Source organism: Oncorhynchus kisutch, linkage group LG2 (genome assembly GCF_002021735.2).
Source record: "Oncorhynchus kisutch isolate 150728-3 linkage group LG2, Okis_V2, whole genome shotgun sequence".
Classification (NCBI taxonomy): Eukaryota; Metazoa; Chordata; class Actinopteri; order Salmoniformes; family Salmonidae; genus Oncorhynchus; species Oncorhynchus kisutch.
In genome coordinates, this window is record NC_034175.2 from 41,773,858 (window position 1) to 41,799,149 (window position 25,292).

General features: G+C 41.5%; 1 protein-coding gene across 5 annotated transcripts in view; it reads left to right on the forward strand.

Annotated features, from left to right (window-relative positions):
* The window catches only part of LOC109866085 (protein TANC1), a 267,888-nt gene that overhangs the window by 176,312 nt on the left and 66,284 nt on the right, over positions 1-25,292 (forward strand). For all 5 annotated transcript variants that reach the window (XM_031794472.1, XM_031794469.1, XM_020454642.2 and 2 more), the window contains 3 exons: positions 4,893-5,015; positions 6,563-6,844; positions 8,389-8,546. In XM_031794472.1, the coding sequence (XP_031650332.1) occupies positions 4,893-5,015; positions 6,563-6,844; positions 8,389-8,546 (563 nt within the window). The remainder of the gene's footprint in view (positions 1-4,892; positions 5,016-6,562; positions 6,845-8,388; positions 8,547-25,292) is intronic.

A 25,292-nucleotide genomic window follows, 5' to 3' on the forward strand; every position in this document is an offset into this window, starting at 1 on the left:
ATATACTCTGTCATGTCTTACAGTGGGATAAATAAACGTGTTTCTGTTTGGTAACAAAATAACAGGGGGGAAAAACAGATTTATGCAGGCTGTTACATCCTCATTAGTTTATTTATTTTCTTCATAACAATCAGATTGCTCGCCATGCAGCCAGCAACAACCAGCGAGGTATCGAGCGCAATCTGTTTACTTGGTTACGTGCCACAATCTGTGCATAAGTGACTTTGATTTCCATTTTGCACTTAGTCAATTCCAGCTCAGGGCATTTTGACATGGTGGGTCAGAGAGGGATTTGAGTTGGGAGATGCCAAGAGGCTTCTGGAGGCATTAAGCCTATACTAGAGCCTACTAACTAACACTGGGTGTGTGTCCCAATAGGCACCTTATTCCTCCTATACACAGTTGAAGTCTGAAGTTTACATAACTTAGGTTGGAGTCATTAAAACTTGTTTTTCAATCACTCCACAAATTTCTTGTTAACAAACTATAGGTTTGGCAAGTCGGTTAGGGCATCTACTTTGTGCATGACAGCTTCTGATAGGCTAATTGACGTCATTTGAGTCAATTGGAGGTGTACCTGTGGATGTATTTCAAGGCCTACCTTCAAACTCAGTGCCTCTTTGCATGACATCATGGGCAAATCAAAAGAAATCATCCAAGACCTCCACAAGTCTGGTTCATCTTTGGGAGCAATTTCCAAACGCCTGAAGGTACCACGTTCATCTGTACAAACAATAGTACGTAAGTATAAACACCATGGGACCACGCAGCAGTCATACCGCTCTGAAAGGAGACACGTTCTGTCTCCTAGAGATGAACGTACTTTGGTGCGAAAAGTGCAAATCAATCCCAGAACAACAGCAAAGGACCTTGTGACATAACATAACTTAAAAGGCCACACAGCAAGGAAGAAGCCACTGCTCCAAAACTGCCATACAAAAGCCAGACTACGGTTTGCAACTGCACCTGGGAACAAAGATCGTACTTTTTGGAGAAATGTCCTCTGGTCTGATGAAAAAAATAGAACAAAAATAGAACTGTTTGGCCATAATGACCATCGTTATGTTTGGAGGAAAAGGGGGAGGCTTGCAAGCCGAAGAACACCATCCCAACTGTGAAGCACGGGGGTGGCAGCATCATGTTGTGGGGGCGCTTTGCTACAGGAGGAACTGATGCACTTCACAAAATAGATGGCATCATGAGGGAGAAACATTATGCTGATATATTGAAGCAACATCTCAAGACATCAGTCAGGAAGTTCAAGCTTGGTCGCAAATGGGTTTTCCAAATGGACAGTGACCCCAAGCATACTTCCAAAGTTGTGGCAAAATGGCTTAAGGACAACAAAGTCACGGTATTGGAGTGGCCATCACAAAGCCCTGACCTCAATCCCATAGAAAATGTGTGTATGAGCAAGGAGGCCTACAAACCTGGCTCAGTTACACCAGCTCTGTCAGGAGGAATGGGCCAAAATTCACCCAACTTATTGTGGGAAGCTTGTGGAAGGCTACCCAAAACGTTTAACAATTTAAAGGCAATGCTACCAAATACTAATTGAGTGTATGTAAACTGCTGACCCACTGGGAATGTGATGAAAATAATTCAATCTTAAATAAATCATTCTCTCTACTATTATTCTGACATGTCACATTCTTAAAATAAAAGTGGAATTTTTACTTGGATTAAATGTCAGGAATTGTGAAAAACTGAATTTGTATGTATTTGGTTAAAGTGAATATAAACTTCCGACTTCAAATGTACACTAGTACACTACTTTTAACAAAGCCCCTATTGCCATGTGGCACCCTGTTCCCTACTTTTGAGAATAGGATTGCCATTTGGGATGTACACAAGTACTGGGGAGTGGTGCACCGGTGCAGGCGAAGCGATGTCCACAGAGCTCGCAACTCAGCTGACCCCCCCCCGCCCATCCTACTCCGACACAGGAGACAAAGAACAGAGGGATTCAAAGGGCAAAGCTGCACAAAAAATAACCGATTTTCATCAGAAAGGAACCTGTCACATCTGTGGAGCTTCAAAGCTGCTCCCAACATATTCATACACAATATCACATCAACCAGGAATGATCTGCTGCTGGAATAAGAAGAGGAGAGAAAGAGACTGACTATTGGCACACTGTATAATATGTTGGGGCTTGAAAGAACAAATAAAGAAACATGACTTTACAGCATTACATTTTGTGTATTTTTCTTCTCTTACGTTAGAGAGGATTGGCCATTTTTGTGTAGTGGGAAATGGTGCAGCCTTCGAGGAGCTCTGTCACAGGCGAAAATGTAAGAGCATCTAATGGCACAGTGCATCTGTGAGACGGCCCTAGTACCACTCTGAAACAAGTTACACTGCCTCCTTGGTTTTAGCACTAACAGACTGCTGCGAATATCTGTGTTGCAGCTTTGTATAAAGGGATACCAATTCCAATGGGTCTACTGAGAGCATGAAAGGGGTGGAGGGAGAGAGGTAGAGAAGAGAGAGATGGGATGGGATGGTAATCTCACTGCAGTCCACGAATGTCAGCATGGGGCTTGAATGATGCGCTAGAGCTGGATCGCCGCGCAGACTTTCAACTTAACTTCTCTCCCCCTCCCTCCATCTCTTCTACTGTCCCCCTCCTTTCTGCCATCTCTCACTCCTCTCTTCCTTACATCATTCACTCTGCGGTTCACACTACCCTCTTCCTCCTCTCTCCCGGTGCCCTGGTTTTGGCTCTTTCTTTTCTCTATCCCTCTTTCACTTTCTCTCTCCCTCCTCTCCCTTTCCTCTCCCTCTCTGTATATACTGTATATCTCTCTCTCTCACTCTCTTTCTCCATCTCCCCCTCTCACCCTCCTCTCTCTCTCTGTGTGACAGCAGTACAGGGAGGATCATTGATTAATTCCTCTGTGAGTCCGGCTGCCTAGTGCAAACTGTAATCAGCCAGGAGAGCAGCTCTCATCACATTCCCGCCTTTCATTTTTTCTTTGGTTTATTCACCCACTTTTTCTCCTCCGCTTGCTAAAAATCTGTGTGAGGGGTGGGTAGAGGGAACATTCTCATAAAGCACCTGTATTAATTTTGCACGGAGCGCTGCTATTGCTGTGGATGTTGTGAGGTAGGGAGAGGGAGAGAGAGCAGTGCCTGTGGACTGCCAAGCCCAGTCACCAGTTGAATGCGGCCAGTGTGCCTGTACATGGATGGGAGCGCTGGGGCAGAAGATTCACTTGGGTACCCTGATGAGCATCCAGCCCACTGGGGAGAATAATTCTCTGGAGCTTTTCCACAAAGGGCCTCCGCCCTGCCTGCCTTTCAGCCTGCCTGCTCCATGCCGGGAGTGTTTTTAAATACCTGCTGCTGTCCTGCCCAGCTCTCTGGCTCTGCTGCCGCTGACCGACTGTAAGTAGCTACTTCAGCCTCTAGTGTGGTAATACCGGTGGGGGCCCACTGCCCAGCACTAACAGGTTGACACTGTTGGGAGCATTGAGCTCAAGTGCAACAAACGGTTTAACATTCTGGCTGCATTGTGTGAAGTGATTTCTCACCGTGCATGCTGAATTAAAGTTATGCTATCCCAGACTTGAGCTCTCATTTATTCTCATTTTAGAGCTGAAGTAAAATTCACATCATCAGGCTTGTGAAAAGTGAAACATAAAAGTGGCTGATCGTTGAGTTTTATTTTTGCCTATTAAAGTTCTATTGATTCCTACTAAAGTTATATTGATGCCTATTAAAGTTCTGTTGACGCGCGCTGCCTTCCCTGCGGGTTCCTAATTAGGAGTACATTCCTCCAAGTAAGTTGGAGAAGAGAGTCGCATACTGTCCTGTCTGTCCTCCCAGCTCAGCTGAGGCAGATGGAGTAGAGAGAGAGAGGAGGGCTTTGATTTTTCCTGTTAAAGGGACAATCTAGAATTGGTACATCCATTTAGCTGTTTAGCAAAAGAAAAGTGGTGTCTTTTCCGCATTGTTGTTGTTCCTTTAAACATGACAGCCAGGTCTCCATGGTGATTTCATTGTTGCCAGGAACACCGAAGACCTTGTTTAACGTTGTCTGTCTTTGTCTGCATGTTGCTAGAGGATGCCGGCTCAGACGGTAGGTAGAGTTTGAGATTGAATTTTATATAACAAACTGCTAGTGTTTATTATCACTTCTCATTCTGATCCAATGACAGGAATTGTTTGCAGTCATTCTTCCTTCATGGCTGTTTCTTCTCCTGTGGCTATAGGCTGCATGTTCTGTGAGTTCTCTCTGTAATGCTGCTGTAGCCTACTATATGTTTTCATGTAGTAATCCCTGTAGTAAGGCTGGCTTTAGTGAGTAAATGTGTCTGTTGGCTCTGTGTTGTGTTCCTGACATCCATATTAATTTGCTGAGTCCCAAGTGGCACCATATTCCCTATAAAGTGAACTACTTTTCACCAGATGCACTATGGGCCCTGGTCTAAAGTATTGCACAATAAAGGGAATAGCGAGGCATTTGGGACGCGAGGCATTTGGATATTGCTCACCACCTGTCGGCTGTACTGTACCTGGCTGCCCAGTGCCCACACCACCTCCAGGGAACTGCCAATGCCAGGGTCCACTGCTCTGGCCAAACTCCCGTTCACTTTCCTCTGCCTGAAATCCTGCCATCGTCACCCTGGATCTGTGTCCCCTCTTCTTCTCTCTACTCCTCTTTTCTCTCTCTCAGCGTATTCCGGACAAACCCTGGATTAGAATTGATGATTTATTGACATGATTTCCCCTGTGACATGTTTGTCATCATTGGTTTTAGCTGGTAATCATTGTCTGTTCAGAGTAATCTGATCATGTGCATTCACCTAATAAAGGCTGAACTGTGAATCACGTCATCATTTTCGTGAAAAACACATGATCTCATAGTTTTCTCTCTCTCTCTGTAGCCACCAGTTCCACCAAGCTGGAAGACCTGAGCTATCTTGATGAACAGCGTAATACTCCCCTGCGGACGTCCATTCGGCTGCCCTGGCATAACACAGGTGGGAGGGCACCACAAGACTCCAAAGGTACTGTTAAACAGCATGTACACCTAGATTATAAATGGTACCCCATTCCCTATATAGTTCACTTCTTTTGATCAGGGCCCTTTGTAGTACACTATATAATAGGGAATAGGGTGCCATTTGGATCACGACCAGCACAGTGCACACCAGAAACAAAACATAGGGAAAATGTAAACCTATTCCATAGAACACAGAGCAGCATATGCTACATGGCCAAAGTATGTTTATTAATATGGAGTTGGTCCCCCCTTTGCTGCTGCTACTATTTAACCCTCTTTTAAAACCCTCTCAGTTTTCTCTGCCGCTGTCAGTATAAAGTTGTTAGACTTATGTAAAATGTCCCTCTGGACAGACATTTTTGCAACAGTCCACATTTATGAGCATTATGTGTTTGGCTTTCATTAGACACTGTAAGCAGTCTAATAGAAGCATTCATGTTTGTTAAATTGCAAACCTTTGCCATCCACCTCCATGATTTCCATTTAAATGCAGTTGAGCAGCTTCTCCAACTAAACTGCTATTCCCAGAGCTCAGTAGATGGAGGGGACTGGTGGTTGTCGGATAGTACGGCTAGTACTGATTTGTCTCTCTTATTCAGTCAAGGTGTGTGGGAGAGAGAAATAATCAGTGCTGAAGCTAGCTGCCCTGTTGAAGATTACTTACGAATGGTCCAAGCCAATGAAGCTAGCTGGTCATAGCTCAGACTAAGAGATGGAGAGAGAGAAAGAGAGAGAAAGAAAGAAAGACAGAGAGAGAGAGAGAGCGAGAGAGAGGGAAAATACAGAGAGAGGGGGGAGAGATAGAGAGGGCAATGATGAAGAGAGAGAGAGAGAGCTACAGAGGAAAAATAACCCATTCTTTCTCTAGCTGTGCAGTGGACACTGACTGCAGTCCAGGCATCTCCTCTCCTCCCCCTCAACAGCCCTGAGAAGAGTGTTTGGCCTGCAGCAGGTGTTTATTGCCTGGTTGACAGTCAGCACTTATCACACTGCAACCGCCGTAGACAGACAGATGGACAGACGGACAGTGATTTTTTGGTTACGATCAACTGATATTAATGTTCCTCAAATGGTTTGTGAACGAATGGTGTGACAATGAGACACACAAAGACGGTTCAGATGATTACAGGAGAAAAATATGTTGTTTTCAATCTGATTATCCTGGATGATACTCCGGCAAAATGACACAATATGATACAATGTTTAACATTTCTGTGGATTGCAAACCTGACACATACACACGCCACGGCAAGATCAAACGTGCACATCCAGATGAGAGATAAATTAGAATGCGGAGGCCAAGTTTTCAGAGAAAACAGATGAAAGATGTGTAAGGTGAACAGTACAGGTGTAAACGGTGTTTCAGATGGAGACGTTCCCTAATTAGTGACTGAATTGGTTTCGAGGCTTGGCTTCACGCCAGCTAGGGAATAAATGTCTGTCTATTTATTCACTCTTACGCCTAGCTAAATGTATGATTCATTATATATGCCCTCTTTTCTTATGAACTTTCAGTTGGTAAATGTTTGTCTTTTATTTGGTTTCTTCTAGCACGCTTCGCTCCCTACAAGACGGTGGACATCATGCTCAAGCCGCTGCTGTTCGAGGTGCCCAGCATCACCACAGACTCTGTGTTTGTGGGCCGCGATTGGCTCTTCCAGCAGCTGGAGGATGTTCTGAAGGGCGACGGTTGCGAGGAGAGCCGCGGCGCCGTGGTTGTGGGCAATGTGGGCTTCGGCAAGACGGCCATCATCTCCCGCCTGGTGGCACTCAGCTGTCACGGCGGCCGCATGCGGCAGATCGCCTCTAACAGTCCCAGCTCATCGCCCAAAAGTAAGAAATAACCCGTAGTTACGTTTCAAATGGTACCCTATTCCCTATTTAGTGCACTCCTTTTGACCAGGGCCCAGGACACATCCACAGTCACGCACTGCCTGGACCAAACAAATGTGACCTAATCCTCCTCATCATCATCATTCATGTTGGGTGCTCTCGTGTAAATAGACATGTCAGGGACTTACAGAAAGGAGATTAGACTGCGGGCTGAAATAATGTGTGGTTAAATCCATCAACATGTACAGTAGTGACATGAAATGTCCAGGAACTATGTAGCCCAACACGTCAATCATCCAGGTTCTGACAGGAAGGGATACAGAGAGGTATAAAGTTTTCACTTGGCAGAAAAAAAAATGTACTCTATCGGTCAAAAGTTTCGGGTCACTTTGAAATGTCCTTGTTTTTGAAAGAAAAGCAATTTTTTTGCCCTTTAAAATAACATCAAATTGTTCAGAAATACTGGCCATTTTGCAGGCTCAAAATGGCCAGAAACAAATACATTCTTCTGAAACTAGTCAGTCTATTCTTGTTCTGTGAAATGAAGGCTATTCCATGTGAGAAATTACCAAGAAACTGAAGATCTCGTACAACGCTGTGTACTACTCCCTTCACAGAACAGCGCAAACTGTTTCTAATAGAAAGAGGAGTGTGAGGCCCCGGTGCACAACTCTGCAAGAAGACAAGTACATTAGAGTGTCTAGTTTGAGAAACAGACGCCTCACAAGTCCTCAACTGGCAGCTTCATTAAATAGTACCCGCAAAACACCAGTCTCAATGTCAACCGTGAAGAGGCGACTCTGGGATGCTGGCCTTCAAGGCAGAGTGGCAAAGAAAAAAGCCATATTAAAGACTGGCCAATAAAAATAAAATATTAAGATGTGCAAAAGAACACAGGCACTGGACAAAGGAACTCTTCCTAGAAGGCCAACATCCCGGAGACGCATCTTCATTGTTGACGTTGAGACTGGTGTTTTGCGGGTACTATTTAATGAAGCTGTCCAGCTACAATTGTCATTTACAACATTTACGTTGTCTACACTGTATTTCTGATCAATTTGATGTTATTTTAATGTACAAAAAAGGTGCTTTTCTTTTAAAAACAAGGACATTTCTAAGTGACCCCAAACTTTTGAACGGTAGTGTAATTGTAATGCTACAGACTACTGTATGTTTCTGAATACAGAAGGGCACAGCCTTGGTTGCATTGATGTCATTTCTATGCTTTCTCGAGTTGGTAAATGCTGAATACTATATGCTATGCATAAGTCTTCCACACAATCTCACAAGGTTATTCTGTACGAATGAAAATATATTTTCATTGTGAGAGTAAGAACTGATTTGTCAAACAATGAAAAGTTATCAGCTAAGTCCCAAACAGCAGCCAATTCCCTATATAGTGTGCTGCTTTTGACGAGTAAAAAGTAGTGCACTATTGGAATAGGGTGCCATTTAGGATGCAACCATGGTTGCACCTGAATAGTCTTTACAGTGAGTCTTCCTGTTGATGGACGACCCTGCTTCCCTCCCGCTCTTCCTTTTAGATGGTGGAGACCCCCAGAGCACCGACCTCCCCCTCAGCCAGCCCCCTCAGCCCACCCCTCCACCCAGCGCCACCAACACCATGCGGAACAACAGCTGTCCCGGCACCCCTGAGGTCCAGAGACGCAAGGAGGAGGCCGTCAAACGCCTGGCCACCAAGGTACTGGAGGCTCACATTGCCAGATCACAGTTCATAGCCCAACCCAACAATTGGGAATGTTGTTGCTGTGACTTTCTTTGTCCCAGATCACCTATAGAGCTCTGGTCAAAAGTAGCACTATATAGGGAATATGGTGCAATTTGGGACATACCCTTTGAGATTATAAAATGACTTCTGGTCTCTTTTTTAAGTTGTTATTCTGTAAGTTTGCATGGAAATGTATTTATTACACATGATGGCTTTGGGGCATTGTGTCATTTCACCGGTCAGGTTCAAAGTAGACATTTTGTTACTGTGAAGTGCATCTTGGTGCTCAGAATAGCAAGAAGTCAACGAGAGTGTCTATACCTTAACACTAGAACCGCTAAAGCAGTCATTTTGACTGCTCATGAATATTATTTATTTATTATTTTTTAAGTCATGTCCGTCCCCCCTGTCCTTGTCTTTTCCTAAATAAGTCTATATAACACAGTCAGTGTTAGAATCTTAATATCACAAACATGACTGTTTTATGGTTTTCCTCCGTTGCCCTCCTTCTCCCAAGAGTAAGGCCAGCTCCGCTCCACTCCTTCTTCCGATAGTTGAAAGTGCCCAGAGCTGATAATCACCCCAATAATTGCTTTGAATCGGAACCTAAACTATACTGAAACTAATTTCACACATATAACAAAAGATTAAATAAATTAAGTAAAGTATGATGGGGAGAAAGAGAGAGAATGGGTGAGAGGATGAGCGAGGGGAAGCGAACGATGCATAATTATATAATCAACTATTTTAAATTAAGATCAGGGTGGCCCATTCTATTGTATTGATCCATGCTAATTATAATCTTAAAATGGTACAGTGCTTCAGAAAGTATTCACACCCCTTGACTTTTACAAGAACCCATAGTGTCAAATAGGAATTATGTTTTTCACATTTTTACAAATTAATTAAAAATAAAAAGCTGAATTATCTTCAGTCAATATGTATTCAAGCCCTTTGTCATGGAAAGCCTATGGCCATTCCAATACCTTGACATTGCTGTCCTTAAGCCATTTTGCCACAACTTTGGAAGTATGCTTGGGTCATTGTCCATTTGGAAGACCCATTTGCGACCAAGCTTTAACTTCCTGACTGATGTCTTGAGATGTTGCTTCAATATATCCACATATGTTTTCACGTAACTTTCCTCATGATGCCATCTACTTTGTGAAGTGCACCAGTCCCTCCTGCAGCAAAGCACCCACACAACATGATGCTGCCACCCCCGTGCTTCACAGTTGGATGGTGTTCTTCGGCTTGCAAACCTCCCTCTTTTTCCTCCAAACATAACGATGGTCATTATGGCCAAACAGTTCTATTTTTGTTTCATCAGACCAGAGGACATTTCTCCAAAAAGTACGTTTTTTGTCCCCATGTGCTTGTTGCAATGCGTAGTCTGGCTTTTTTATGCCGGTTTTGGAGCAGTGGCTTCTTCCTCGCTGAGTGGCCTTTCAGGTTATGTCGATATAGGACTTGTTTTACTGTGGATATAGATACTTTTGTACCTGTTTCCTCCAGCATCTTCACAAGGTCCTTTGCTCTTGTTCTGAGATTGATTTGCACTTTTCGCAAACAAAGTACGTTAATCTCTAGGAGACAGAACGTGTCTCCTTCTAGAGCGGTATGACGGCTGTGTGGTCCCATGGTGTTTATACTTGTGTACTATTGTTTGTACAGATGAACGTGGTACCTTCAGGCGTTTGGAAATTGCTCCCAAGGATGAACCAGACTTGTGTAGATCTACAATTTTTTTTCTGAGGTCTTGATTTCTTTTGACTTTCCCATGATGTCAAGCAAAGAGGCACTGAGTTTCAAGGTAGGCCTTGAAATACATCTACAGGTACACCTTCAATTGACTCAAATGATATCAATTAGCCTATCAGAAGCTTCTAAAGCCATGACATCATTTTCTGGAATTTTCCAAGCTGTTGAAAGGCACAGCCAACTTAGTGCATGTAAACTTCTGACCCACTGGAATTGTGATACAGTGAATTATAAGTGAAATAATCTATCTGTAAACAATTGTTGGAAAAATGACACAAACCATATGTCCTAACCGACTTGCCAAAACTATAGTTTGTTAACAGATATTTGTGGAGTGATTGAAAAACAAGTTTGAGTTTGAGTTTATTTTTATTTTTACAGGGACAGTGCACATTAATCAACATTTCAGTAAAAGTGCCGGTTTTAGCCAACCGGCTAATTTTCAACCGCAGTCCCTGGGCAGGTTATTAAAAACAATTACAATATAGACAGAGCAACATAGGACAAGCAAGACGTAGCATACAGACAGAGCAGCATAAAACAAAAAGCAGCAAGACAAAATTCATAAAAGCAACAAAGTGTTTCCACACCTCACAAGCTACAGACAACAGACAACATGGAGAGTGGCAACACACAGCTAGGGACCATGTTCACAAATCTGATTGACCTTTAGCCATGTCTTCAAGCATTTTGTGAAAGTGTGATATGTGGTGCAGTTATGTGTGTCTGATGGCAGTGTATTCCAGACATGGGAAGCTCTCACAGAGAATGCAGATTTACTAAAGGTGCTTTTCCTTAGGGGAACTATACAGTCACCTCTCATGGCAGACCTTGTGGATCTGCTGCCATATGTCTGGGTTTTCTGTTTAACAAAAATATTGAGTGGAGGGGGAGCCAGGCCATTGAGGATCTTGAATACAAGACATGCGTCGGTGTATTGCACAAGATTTTCCCAACTCAAGAGCTCATGCTTTCTAAGGATGTGACAATGATGATGGCTATTGGGCTTCCTATCAAGCACTTTGAGAGCCTGTTTGTAGACAGACTGAATAGGTTTTAATGTTGTACAGCAAGCTTGGGCCCAACTAGTCAAGCAGTATGTTAAGTGGGGGAGTATCATAGATTTGAAGTACAGTTTTGCTACCTCTGTAGTCAAACAATTTCGTATAAATCGGAAATTAGCTAGGTTGAATTTGGTTATTTGAATTACCTTTTTCACATGCTTTTTAAAAGAGAGGTTGGAATCAAGTATGATGCCAAGGTACTTAGTCTTAACGACTCCATCCTAAGTTATGTAAACTTCCGACCTCAACTGTATGTTCAGGAGTAAAAATGTGCGTAACACTAGCACCGACTGGCCTTTCAGCCTGTAAGTACCTGCTAGGGAATGTTGCCACATATCAACCCGCAAGGTGCGCAAACATAAGCACCAAGGCTTGTTAAATAGTGAAGAATCAATTGTATAGCATGATATGCATGAATAAATATTTGTGGAAATGCACAGTATATCCATGTAGAAATTTAACAACAGTATTTTTATTTTTAGATAGAGTCAAGGATATGTTTTTTTTTATAAATATGCAAATTCCTAGTGAAAATGTAGGCCTAAAGCCAATTCTTGACACTTCCAACCGATGACTCATCAATATTCTAACGGTCTAGTAAATACATTTCATATATGCTATCTGAAGAATAATCATTTAGTGGTGTTTTTAAAGGTCTTAGGTAACATTAGAAAACCATAAAACTATTATTACAAAGAACATAATTTCATTTTTATTAGTTTATGTTACTCTAGGCTATAAGTAATAAAGACGTCCGTAATAATTTTGTTTTGTCAGGTCTAAAGAAACATTGTGGAAATAAGAACATGTATTTAAAAGAAAACAGAATAGTGAATTTGATAATTTGCTGAACGCATGGATTGTGCAGATGGAAAGAATTGCACCTCTGAATTTTGAGAGTTATTTGACAAATGTAAGTGTCATAGAAACTGCAGAATATGCTCTTTTTGATACTATATAGAAATCTAAATGTTTTACCTGCATGTGACTCTGAAGGACGATTTGATTAACTGATCCTTTCCCTGCATCTGTCATTTCCAAGCTATGCCCATCTCTTCATGTACAATTTGACAACTGATAATATTGTCACTCATCAGACTATTGTCAATTTAATCTAGTCTATATTCTAACTCTTATGTGTGAAATTAGTTTAGGTGTAGTTTCGATGGGCCGCTGTGCTGGCTGACTGACATTGTTTGCTTTCCCGCGCTCATCAACTTGGATAGTCAAGGATATGTTTTGCATTATTCTAAAGGCCTACTGCATGTTTTCGTAGCATGTTTTCGTTTCCCTTACAATAAATGTGATTAGTAATAAAAAACTGTCCCATAACGGCTTATTTTTACAAAGTAAAACTTAAAACAGAATGATATCAACCCGCAAGGTGCGTGGTCAAGTTACTAACATGTGCACCAACGATGATAAATAGGTATAACACAAACTCATCATTATACTATTGTTGTTCATAATTAAATCAACATCTTCTCCCTCCTTACCATTTAGTTAGGCCTCATTTAAATTTGATTCTAAAGTAATGTGCACAATTATCTCCTTTCATCCATTTATCATTCATTCAGTGGGCTGGCATCGTTTGCTGGCATCGTTTGCTTCCCTTCAAGTCCCTTCTCATCAATTAGGATATAGTTAAGATATGTTTTGCGTTATTCTAAAGGCCTACTGCAACACATAGTTATAGTAAATAAAACAATCCCATATCAGCTTATTTTTACAAAGTAAAACAAAAGGAAAATATATCAACCCGCAAGTCAAATTATTTGCTATAAACATGAGCGCCAAAGCTGACAAATAGGCATAACAAACTCATCATTACACTATTGTCTTTCTAAATTAAATCAACATCTTCACCTTCCTTGTCATTCAGCTAGGCCTAATTTAAATCAAATTGTGAAGTAATCTGCACAATTATCTCCCATTCATCCATTTGTCATTCAGTGAGGCGAGAGAGGCGCATTAGCGCCTGGCTTGGTACCAACATCCTACAGCGCATTTGTCTTGGCCCATTAAGGTGGTACTAGGTGTGGAAACAACAGGTAAAAGAGCTCTAAATACTTTTCAGTTTGGCATTTAAAGATTCTGACAACTGAGCAATGTAAAATGCAAACATTTAGTAAAAGTCAGGGAAGGTGCAGGAGGTAGGTTTTCTTTTGCCTTTGTTTTATTTACAAATCAAACATCAGTATTCGTTGACCTATGGCGGTTTTAGTGTGAACAAGTCACATAAGTTGCACTCTGTGTGCAATAATAGTTTTTTACATGATTTTGAATGACTACCTCATCTCTACTCCACACATGCAATTATATGTAAGGTCCCTCAGGAGAGCAGTGAATTTCAAACACAGATTCAACCACAAACACCAGGGATGTTTTCCAATGCCTCGCAAAGAAGGGCACCTATTAGTACAGTAGATGGGTAGACGGGCAGACCTTGAATATCCCCTTGATCACGGTGAAGTTATTAATTACAAATTGAATAGTGTATCAATACACCAAGTCACTACAAAGATACAGGCGTCCTTCCTAACTCAGTTGCCGGAGAGGAAGGAAACTGCTCAGGGATTTCACCATGAGGCCAATGGCGACTTTAAAACAGTTTAATGGCTGTGATAGTTGAAAACTGAGGATGGATCAACAACATTGTAGTTTACTCCACAATACTAATCTAATTGACAGAGTGAAAATATTTTCCTGAATACAACAAAGTGATATGTTTGGGGCAAATCCAATACAACACATTGCCACTCTCCGTATTTGCAAGCGTAGTGGTGGCTGCATCATGTTATGCTTGTAATCGTTAAGGACTGGGGAGTTTTTCAGGATAAAATATAAACAGAATGGAGCCAAGCACCGGCAAAACTCTAGAGGAAACCCTGATTCATTCGGCTTGCCACCAGACACTGGGAGATTAATTCACCTTTCAGCATGAGAATAACCTACACAAGGCCAAGTCTACACTGGAGTTACTTACCAAGAAGACAGTGAATGTTACTGAATAGCCGATTTACAGTTTTGACTTAAATCTTCTTGAAAATCTATGGCAAGACCTGAAAATGGTTGTCTAGCAATGATCAACAACCAATTTGACATAACTTGAAGAATTTTGACTAATGGGCAAATGTTGCACAATCCAAGTCTGGAAAGCTCGTAGAGACCTACCCTGAAAAACTCACAGCTGTAATCGCTGCCAACGGTGCTTCTACAAAGTATTGACTCAGGGGTGTTAATACTTATGAAAACTTGTTATTTCTGTATTTAATTTTCAATAAATTTGCAAACATTTTTACAAACATGTTATTACTTTCTCATAATGGGGTGTTGTGTGTAGATGGGGGGGGGGACGATCTAATACATTGTGAATTCAGGCTGTGGAATAATTGAAGGAGTATGAATACTTTCTGAAGGCACTGTGTGCACCCTATATCAGTCCACTGAATCAAAGCAGTCTTATCAATCTCCTCCGGGCTATTTGAAGTATGCTACACAGTGAGAGCGTGCGTAATTTTACATGCTGAGCGGCTTTCAATATCTGTGAAAATATCCACATCGGGCAGCAAGTGATCGAGAGTCAGAGAATGTGGTGATGGGGCTTGTGGAACCTCACATTGGCAAGGGGAGAAATGTCACCATGAACAATTTCCTAACTTCACTGTCATTGGTGAACAATTTGCTTGCAAAGAAAACTAATCTGGCCGGCACCATGAACAACTGAAATCCAACTGATGCCCTTGTGTGAAGATGCACACAATATAAGCACGAGCTGACAAAACATTTGACTCACTGCTTCAATTTGGTCTTATGTAGCAAAATTTGAAATTGTGTTTTTTACATTGGATAAAAGGAGAGACTCTGAGCTAGAAAATTGTATATCATACACTACAGTTGAGGAACAATGGGAAAGTAATTCTGCTTTGAAAGTTGATAAACTTGTGACCCCTCTTTTGAGAAAATGGCCCTAGAATATTGTGGTACACCTACTTTACTGAAGAGCTCTTCTTTGTCTACACCATTCAGCATCGTTCACACCCTCTTAAGACTTAGCCCCACCCACCTCTTTAAGGATTCACTTGTGAGGCCATGTGCCAAACAGAGTGAGTAGTGTAGTAAATAACCAAAGATTTCAAGTCTAAAAGTGGTAAAAGTAATAGCAAAAAGTTGTAGTAAAAATACACTTCATCTATATCCTAATCTGACTTTGGTGTTTTTCTTCAACATGTGGTCATGTTGTTCTTCACATTACCGTCTCTGGTAAACACACTATATCAAGTAAAATCAAATTGTATTTGTCACATGCAGAGGATACAGAAGGTGTATACAGTACAGTTACATATTTGCATAGTAGCAATATCAAAAATAGTGTTGAGATAAAAAATATAGTATAAATATTAGATTATTCTTACTCAGACACACTTGTCTAAATTGATGGGTCATGTGAAAGAAATGTGACAACCACCCACCAGCCACATCTACCTAAGTGGATGGGTAACTATTGTCTAGACATGTACAGTGCATTCGTAATGTATTCAGGCCCCTTCACTTTTTCCACATTTTGTTACGCTACAGCCTTAATCTAAAATGGATTAAATCTACACACAATACCCTATAATGACAAAACGAAAACAGGTTTTTAGACATTTTTGCAACAAAAAAAACAATACATATCAATGTATTTATATATATCTTATTTACATAAATATTTAGACCCTTTGTTATGAGACTCGAAGAAGGGCCTTGGTCAGGGAGAACCCGAGGGAGTTCTCTGCAGCTCTCCACCAATCAGGCCTTATTGGTAGAGTGGCCAGATGGAAGCCACTCCTCAGTAAAAAGCACATTACAGCTCGCTTGGAGTTTGCTAAAAGGCAACTAGATGACTCTCAGACCATGAGAAACAAGATTCTCTGGTCTGATGAAACCAAGATTTAAATCTTTGGCCTAAATGCCAAGTGTCACGTCTGGAGGAAACCTGGCACCATCCCTACGAATGAAGCATGGTGGTGGAAGCATCATGCTGTTGGGATGTAGCGGCAGGGACTAAGAGCCTAGTCAGGATTGAGGGAAAGATGAATGGAGCAAAGTACAGTGATATCATTGATGAAAACCTGCTCCAGATCACTCAGGACCTCAGACTAGGGCAAAGGTTCACCTTCCAACAGGACAACAACCCTAAGCACACAGCCAAGACAATGCAGGAGTGGCTTCTATACAAGTCTCTGATTGTCCTTGAGTGGCCCATCCAGAACCCAGACTTGAACCCGATCAAACACCTCTGGAGAGACCTGAAAATAGCTGTGGAGCTATGCTCCACATCCAACATGACAGAGCTTGAGAGGATCTGCAGAGAAGAATGGGAGAAACTCCAACATGATGGGAGAAACTCCAACATGACAGAGCTTGAGAGGATCTGCAGAGAAGAATGGGAGAAACTCCCCAAATACAGGTGTTGCAAACTTGTAGCGTCATACTCAAGAAGACTCCAAGACTGTAATCGCTGCCAAAGGTACTTCAACAAAGAAGTGATGAATGGGTCTGAATACTTATGTAAGTACTTTTGAATACATTTGCAAAAATGTGAAATCTTATTTTGGTTTGTCATTAGGGGGTATTGTGTGTAGATTGATGAGGGGAAAAAATAACAATTGAATCGACTTTAGGATAAGGCTGTAAAGTAACCAAATGTGGAAATAGTCAAGGAGACTGAATACTTTCCAAATGCTCTGTACATGTCGAGACACGTTGTGTCAAGTCACTCTGGTTCACACTGATCGTAGTAGTAATCCATAATACATTTTCCCCACTGATCTTTGTCTATAGTGCCTGCTAAAATTCAGGGCAGTAATGTTGTTTAGTGCAGTCCATGTTGTTGAGGGCAGTCCAACGTTATATATTTCACATAGACAGAAACAATCTATATGGCAGACCAATCCAAACTCATTTCTAGACATGTCCAGCCCATCCATTATCTCAGCTAATCATGGCTAGCGGGAAGGTCCCTGTCTTTTTCCGCGGATTAACCAAATAGGCTCACAATTTAACTATTTTATTTGTATTTACAGATGGCATACAAGTTTATTTTGAAGGCACATGAAAGTTCACATGTTCCCGAAGGCATTTTGATAAAAAATGTAATAAAATGTTCAAATTGACAATTATATTCGTTATAATGCCATTATTGCTCTTGTGCCGAGTTTCACTATTTATAAAGGCCACTTGGTACTTATTATGATGTTTTGGCTACTGATGTTTTCATCATTTCTTCAGTTTTACAGATGCACGTATTCTCTTCTCTCTGTCTACTTCTTCTGTCCTTCATTTCATCCCACTGTAGATTGGGGAGGGAGGCTGTGGCGCCTCCCTGAATCATGTCCTTTCATATCGAGGCTGGGTTTCCTTTAGTATTCATGAGGTTTTGTCAAAAAAACATAACAGACCGTGCGGCACTCAGTTGATTTATGTTTGTTTACATTAATTTATTTGTATCTGAAGCAAGTTAATTAAAACATGTCCCTGGGGTCCTGGATGTTTATTGAAGACAATCACAAGTCCCCATTAAATGAATTCTCACATCATAGGCCCGTTTGATTTGCAGCGAGCTCTGAGCTTAGCTAAATAATCATTCCTCTTGATTCTCCCTCATCAAATGGACTTAAAATCCAATGTGAAGTCACTCAGGCCCAATTTTCAACTTGGCAGCTCTAATACAATGGAGAGGGAGAGAGTGAGAAGCTCATTCTGGATCCTTAACATGTTGTGATTGCTACTGCACACTTCTGTCACTCACAGAGATAGGCAAATGATGTGTCGGGCCAGACTCCCCTAGGACTCGTCTCTGGTTACGTCCCAAATGGCACCCTATTCCCTATATGGTGCGCTACTTTTGACGAGCGTCTTATGCACAATAAAGGGAAATAGTGTGCCATTTGGGACAACATCAGTGTTGCCAGGGTAACATGTTAGAAGTATGGTCAGAAAGACCTCAGGTTGGGTAAATTGTCCAAATGGTTGTGGTTCACAGTTCACAACATGAATATAGCAGCTTCCTACAACCTGAGGTGACTTGTCAATACAGAATGGCTTATTAATCGGTTTATTTCCAGTGCATTCGGAAAATATTCAGACCTCTTCCAGTTTTCCACATTTTCTTACATTACAGCCTTATTCTAAAATGTTCTCATCAATCGACACACAATACCCCATGAACACAAAGCTTAAACAGGTTTTCAGACATTTCTGCAAATTTATAAAAAATAATTAAAAAATACCTTATTTACTTAAGTATTTAGACCCTTTGGTATGAGACTCGAAATTGAGTTTAGGTGCATCCTGTTCCCATTGATCAATCTTGAGATGTTTCTTCAACATGATTGAAGTCCACCTGTGGTAAATTCAACTGATTGGACATGATTTGGAAATGTACACACCTGTCTATGTAAGGTCCCACAGTATGTATGTCAGAGCAAAAACCAAGCCATGAGGTCGAAGGAATTGTCCGTAGAGCTCCGAGACAGGATTGTGTCGAGGCCCAGATCTGGGGAAGGTTACCAAAAAATGTCTGCAGCATTGTAGGTCCCCAAGAACACAGTGGCCTCCATCATTCTTAAATGGAATACGTTTGGAACCACCAAGACTCTTCCAAGAGCTGGCCAAACTGAGCAATCGGGCGAGAAGGGCCTTGGTCAGGGAGGTGACCAAGAACCCAAGGGTCACTCTGACAGAGCTCCAAAGTTCCTCTTTGGGGATGGGAGAACATTCCAGAAGGACAACCATCTCTGCAGCCCTCCACCAATCAGGCCTTTATGGTAAAGTGGGCAGATGGAAGCCACTTCTCAGTAAAAGGCACAAGTCTGAAGGACTCTCAGACCATGAAAAACAATATTCTCTGGTCTGACGAAACCAAGATTGAACTCTTTGGCCTGAATGCCAAGTGTCACGTCTGGAGGAAACCTGGCACCATCCCTACGGTGAAGCATGGTGGTGGCAGCATCATGCTGTTGGGGTGATTTTCAGCGCCAGGGACTGGGAGACTAGTCAGGTTTGAGGGGAAGATGAACGGAGCAACGTACAGAGAGATGCTTGATTTAAACCTGCTCCAGATCGCTCAGGACCTCAGACCCGGGGGAAAGGTTCACCTTCCAACAGGATAACCACCCTAAGCACACAACCTTACTGACAACACAGGAGTGGCTTCGGGACAAGTCTCTGAATGACCTTGAGTGGGCCAGCCAGAGCCCGGACTTGAACCCGATCAAACATCTCTGGAGAGACCTGAAAATAGCTGTGGAGCGACGCAATTCAACTTCAATTTTAGGTTGAAGTTGAATTGAACAGTATAAAACAATCAGAATGGAGAAAGACCCATTGAAATCATTTAGAATATATGTGTTGCCACCCTACGGTCACACACTAATCATTAAGCAAATTTAGAACTTTTCTAAATCAAAAACATAAAATACTGTCATACCATAAACATTTTGAAAAATACCATGATATGATATTTTGGCCATATCGTACATCACTGGGCCGAGCTCCGTACAATCTAGGACCTCTATGTCAGGTGGTGCCAAAAACTCCAGCCACCCAAGCCATAGACTGTTAACTCTGCTACCATCCGGCAAACGGTACCGGAGCATCGGCTCTGGGACAAACAGGCTTCGAGACCGCTTCTACCCCCAAGCCATAAGACTGATATATAGCCATAAGCCTGCTAAATACTGTAGTTAATTGATAGTTACCTGTACTATCTGCACTGACCATATCTTGCATTGACTCTATGCACACTCATAAGACTATTCTGTATATACACACTATATACACTGACACTCACACAAAACCCACACATTCACTACACACGCACACACATACAGTACCAGTCATTTGTCAAAGCTAAATTATGTTTTTTTAAATGTTTACAAAGTTAATTTGTGGAATTTCTTTGCTTCTTAAGGCGTTTGAGCCAATCAGTTGTCTTTTGACAAGTTTGATGTGGTATACAGAAGATAACCCTATTTGGTAAAAGACCAAGTCCATATTATGGCAAGAACAGCTCAAATAAGCAAAGAGAAACTAAAGACTTCACAAATGTACTTTTAACAAGGCAAACCTGTTAATTGAAATGCATTCCAGGTGACTATCTTATGAAGCTGGTTGTTAGAATGCCAAGAGTGTACAAAAGCTGTCATCAAGGCAAAGGCTACTTTGAAGAATCTCAAATATAAAATATATTTTGATTAGTTTAACACTTTTTTGGTTACTACATGATTCCATGTGTTATTTCATAGTTTTGATGTCTTCACTATTATTCTACAATGTAGAATATGTAAAAATAAAGTAAATCTCTGGAATGAGAAGATGTGCCCAAACCTTTGACTGATGCTAATTATTCACAAAAGTAGTGCACCGGGCATTTAATAATCCTGAACCAATTCGCAGCATGGGCAACCCCCCCCCCCCCCCCCCCCCCCCCATTGGAGAAAGACATCGCAACACCCCCTAACCCCAAACTTCTTCCCCGCGGCTATGCTTTGAGTTACCCTGCTGAGGTTTGTAATTGATTACAGCTTTTTTATTCAGTATTCACCATCTATTTCTATTTCACAGAGTTCCCCTTCCCACTTTTGAAATGTCCATCTGTCATTTTGCTTCTGTTGTTTTGAGAAAAAAGATACACCACATCCACCTTGCAGCTTAGCTTGCCATTTACAAACATTACTGTATAACTTTTAGAAATAATGAAATATGACTAAAACATTCCAAGCCGTTTCATTCACCCTTGTCCCTAGTGCTGTTACATCACATGAATGGTTCAGCTTCAGAGTGCCCTGTTTTCTTGACTGTTATTTCAATAACACATGTTTTTAACACTCCTTGGCATCATAATGGCCTTCCACTCCTGCACTGGATGCATTGAATCAGTGCGGCACTAACACAGGATAGTATAACGTGAGATGACAAGGCAGCAGGTAGCTTAGCGGTTAAGAACGTTGGGCCAGTAACACTGGTTTGAATCCCCAAGCCAACTAGGTGAATTTGTCAAATCTGTCGATTTGCCATTAAGCAAGGCACATAACACTAATTGCTCCTGAGTGTCTGCTAAATGATAAAAATGACAACAGCAAGCCACTGCTATAGGGAATAGGCAGCCTCTAGGAGCCACGTGCCACTGAATTTAAACATCTTGAAAGCCCCCATGCAGTCTTTTTAATTTACTGTATGTCTAATAAATCAGTGTGTGTGTTTATTTAATGAAAATAACTAATGTCATGAAAATATATGTTTAACCCCCTAGAGGGGTTCCACGGGCCGTGAAAATGGCAGTGCTGAAGCGGTGTTTTTCAGACCATGAGACATCCCGAAAATGTGTCTTCTCACGAAAACGTTTATAACGTCTGAACGATTTGGCCTACAAACTCTTATGACCCCCCTGATGGAAAGATGAGACTCTCCTGAACACGTACATGTTGTTTTGTTCCAGGACGCCCACAAGTGTCTAGAGACTCGTCTACAATTGGTACAGCCAATCTGCCATCTTCTGTCTGTAGCGAACAGTTTGGGCTACATACGAATATGACCCCTCTGTGGAAAGGTGAGTCTCCATTCAGCCACAAGAGTATTAGTAAAGTCGGGCACTAATGTTGGGCGATTGGGCCTGTCTTGCAGTCGTCATAACAATTCATCCCAAAGGTGTCCGTGGGGTTGAGGTCAACCCCAGGCCAGTCCAGTTAAGTTCTTCCACACACCGATCTCAACAAACTATTTCTGTATGGACCTCGCTTTGGGCACAGGGGCATTATGATGCTGAAACAGGTAAGGGCCTTCCCCAAACTGTTGCCACAAAGTTGAAGCACAGAATTGTCTAGAATGTCATTGTATGCTGTAGTATTTCCCTTCACTGGATCTAAGGGGCCTAGCCCGAACCATGAAAAACAGCCCCAGACCATTATTCGTCCTCCACCAAGGGCAGGTATTGTGCTCCTGTCATCCTCCAAATGGATGGGGATGCGTGATTCATCACTCCAGAGAACGCGTTTCCACTGCTCCAATGGCGGCGAAATTTACACCACTCCAGCAGACGCTTGGCATTGCGCATGGTGATCTTAGGCTTGTGTGCGGTTGCTAGGCCATGGAAACCCATTTCATGATGCTCCCGACGAACAGTTCTTGTGATGACGTTGCTTCGAGAGGCTGTTTGGAACTCGGTAGTGAGTGTTGCAACTCACTACTGAGCCGTTGTTGTTCCTAGACGTTTCTAATTCACAATAACAGCACTAACAGTTGCTCTAGCAGGGCAGAAATTTGACGAACTGACTTGTTGGAATCCTATGACTGTGATACGTTGAAAGTCACTGAGCTCTTCAGTACGGACCATTCTAATGAGCTCGATTTTATACACCTGTCAGCAATGTGTGGCTGAAATAGCCACTAATTTGAAGAGGTGTTCACATTTTTTTTTTAACCTTTATTTAAATAGGCAAGTCAGTTAAGAACACATTCTTATTTTCAATGACGGCCTGGGAACAGTGGGTTAACTGCCTGTTCACGGGCAGAACGACAGATTTGTACCTTGTCAGCTTAGGGGTTTGAACTCACAACCTTCCGGTTACTAGTCCAACGCTCTAACCACTAGGCTACCCTGCCGCCCTACATACTTTTGTAGTGTGGCTACACCCGAGGGTTAATCATTTATTTCCCTGATCCTCCTTTTGCCATTGAAATGCCCAGTCTGATTGTGGGCATTTCATTGTGTGAAACAAATTGTTATATATTTACATACACAGCCCTGATTTGTAGATAGGATTGTCTAGAGCAGGTGTGGGCAATTGCAGTCCTCGAGAGCCTGATTGGTGTCGCAGTTTTGCTCCAGCCCCAGCTAACACACCTGACTCAATAATCACCTAATCATGATCTTCACTTAAGAATGCAATTTGATTAATCAGCTGTGTTTGCTAGGGATGGAGAAAAAGTGTGACACCAATCAGGCCCTCAATGACTGGAGTGCTCTAGACCACTCCACCCTTGCTCTAGAGCCTACCCCACTTAAGGTGTCGCCTAGCCGAACTCAGCTTGGCGAAACGAATGAGTGTGCCCGCATGCTCCCTTAAAAGACCTTCATCTCTCGTTGAATGACAACAAACACTTAATTGAAAAATCCCTGCACTGCAAAAATTGAAATCTAAATGAGATTAAATATCTTAAATCAAGGAAATATATGCTTGTTTTTTGTCTGACAAGATATTTCTTCTTACCAGGCAGTTTTTATGTTAGAGCATTTCACTTGTTTCAAGCTTTTTTGTCCTTAATGATCTTAATAAGATAATGTATCGTGTTACTGAGATTGCATTACTGGTTCTGAGTAACTTAGTGCTTGAAACTAGAATTACAAGAATTATAAAGCGGTTTGATCAACACAGACAAGTACTAAACTGCATTGTCAAAGTCAGAATTTCTTATTTCAAGCATCTTATCCTTTTCATCTCTTCATATATTAAGAACAGATAATGACCAAATGGAATTCACTGTTTTATTGTCATCTTACACACAGGAAGGTAATCATGTAGACAAAATACAGTACATAACAAAGACCGTACACTTTTCATATCTGGGGAACACAGATACATATGAGTCATTTGAACTGTTGTACAATTCTATTACATCCCCAAGATGGTATTTGACTTGTACATAAGTTTGGCTCTTGTTGCTAATTGTGTAATAAGAGGTCAAATCAACCAGCTTTTCAGCATCCACTAACTCAGTGGCCTGTGCCTGAGACCTCAACTTGATAAGCCATGTTTCGATCAAAGCGTATAGTTTGACATGGTTGACATTTCAAACAATAAAGCCTAGAATCAACAAGAAATAGGTTTTTGACCAGTCCAAATTCTGGCATATAACCATTCAGTACTTTGGCAAAGATCATGGACTTCTGAGTTATGTATTTATTACAATTTATTACAAGCCATTTGACTGATACAGCATGGTTTACTTCATTGAAACCCATGGAAATCCCTAAATTTTCCATGTAAATATTGTAGATCTTTAACCTATGCTACAGGTCCCATCTCCCTTTCATTTGAAAAAATTGGGTGCGTTGAACTGTTAACATTTTGGCAGCTTTCATATATGTGGTTCTGATTGATCAAAGACTTGCAAATATTTTTTTAATTGAGCTTGGAAGCCCATTGTTTAAAGAAACAATGTTTAGACTCGAACCGCATACACATACTGTATGTCTGACCATTGGACCCAATTACTTTATCTGTGATGGCAAATGTATCATATAATGCTGTTTAGGTGTAACATTGTGGTCTGGAAAAAGCTCCTTCCAATGCTTCAAATTATTTTCAATTAGTAACTTAAACCTAGACACTGTCGCAATGGAAAGAACAGATGCAAATACTATCTGTACAATCTCTATTAGCTCAATGATCAGTTGTATATATTGACTTCCAAACTCTCCATTGACTTCCAAACTCTCCAAAACAAATGGCAATATCCTTAGCAGGACAAGTTTTTGCCCAGAGGACTATTTTAGTTTACCATCACTTGACGTTAATGTACTAACATAAATTGGGGATGGCCGATCTCTAACATCTAGAGGAGAATAAGGGAAACCAAGAATAGCAGAATTCAGTCCAGATCAATCTGTCCTGACACAACAAGATGATTCAAAACACATTTGATTTCCAATGGGCCTACGCCCTCCAGAATTACATGCATAAGGTCTTGCAGAGTTTGTTGTATAATATCAAAGGCTGGGAATTCAACTAACATGCTCCTTCTATTGATCCCATATGTTGTTCTCAGGCTGATCAATCAACGACAAAGGGGCGTAGACTTCGGCTTGCCTTAAGAAAATGTTTTGTCTGCACAAACAGCCACATTTGTT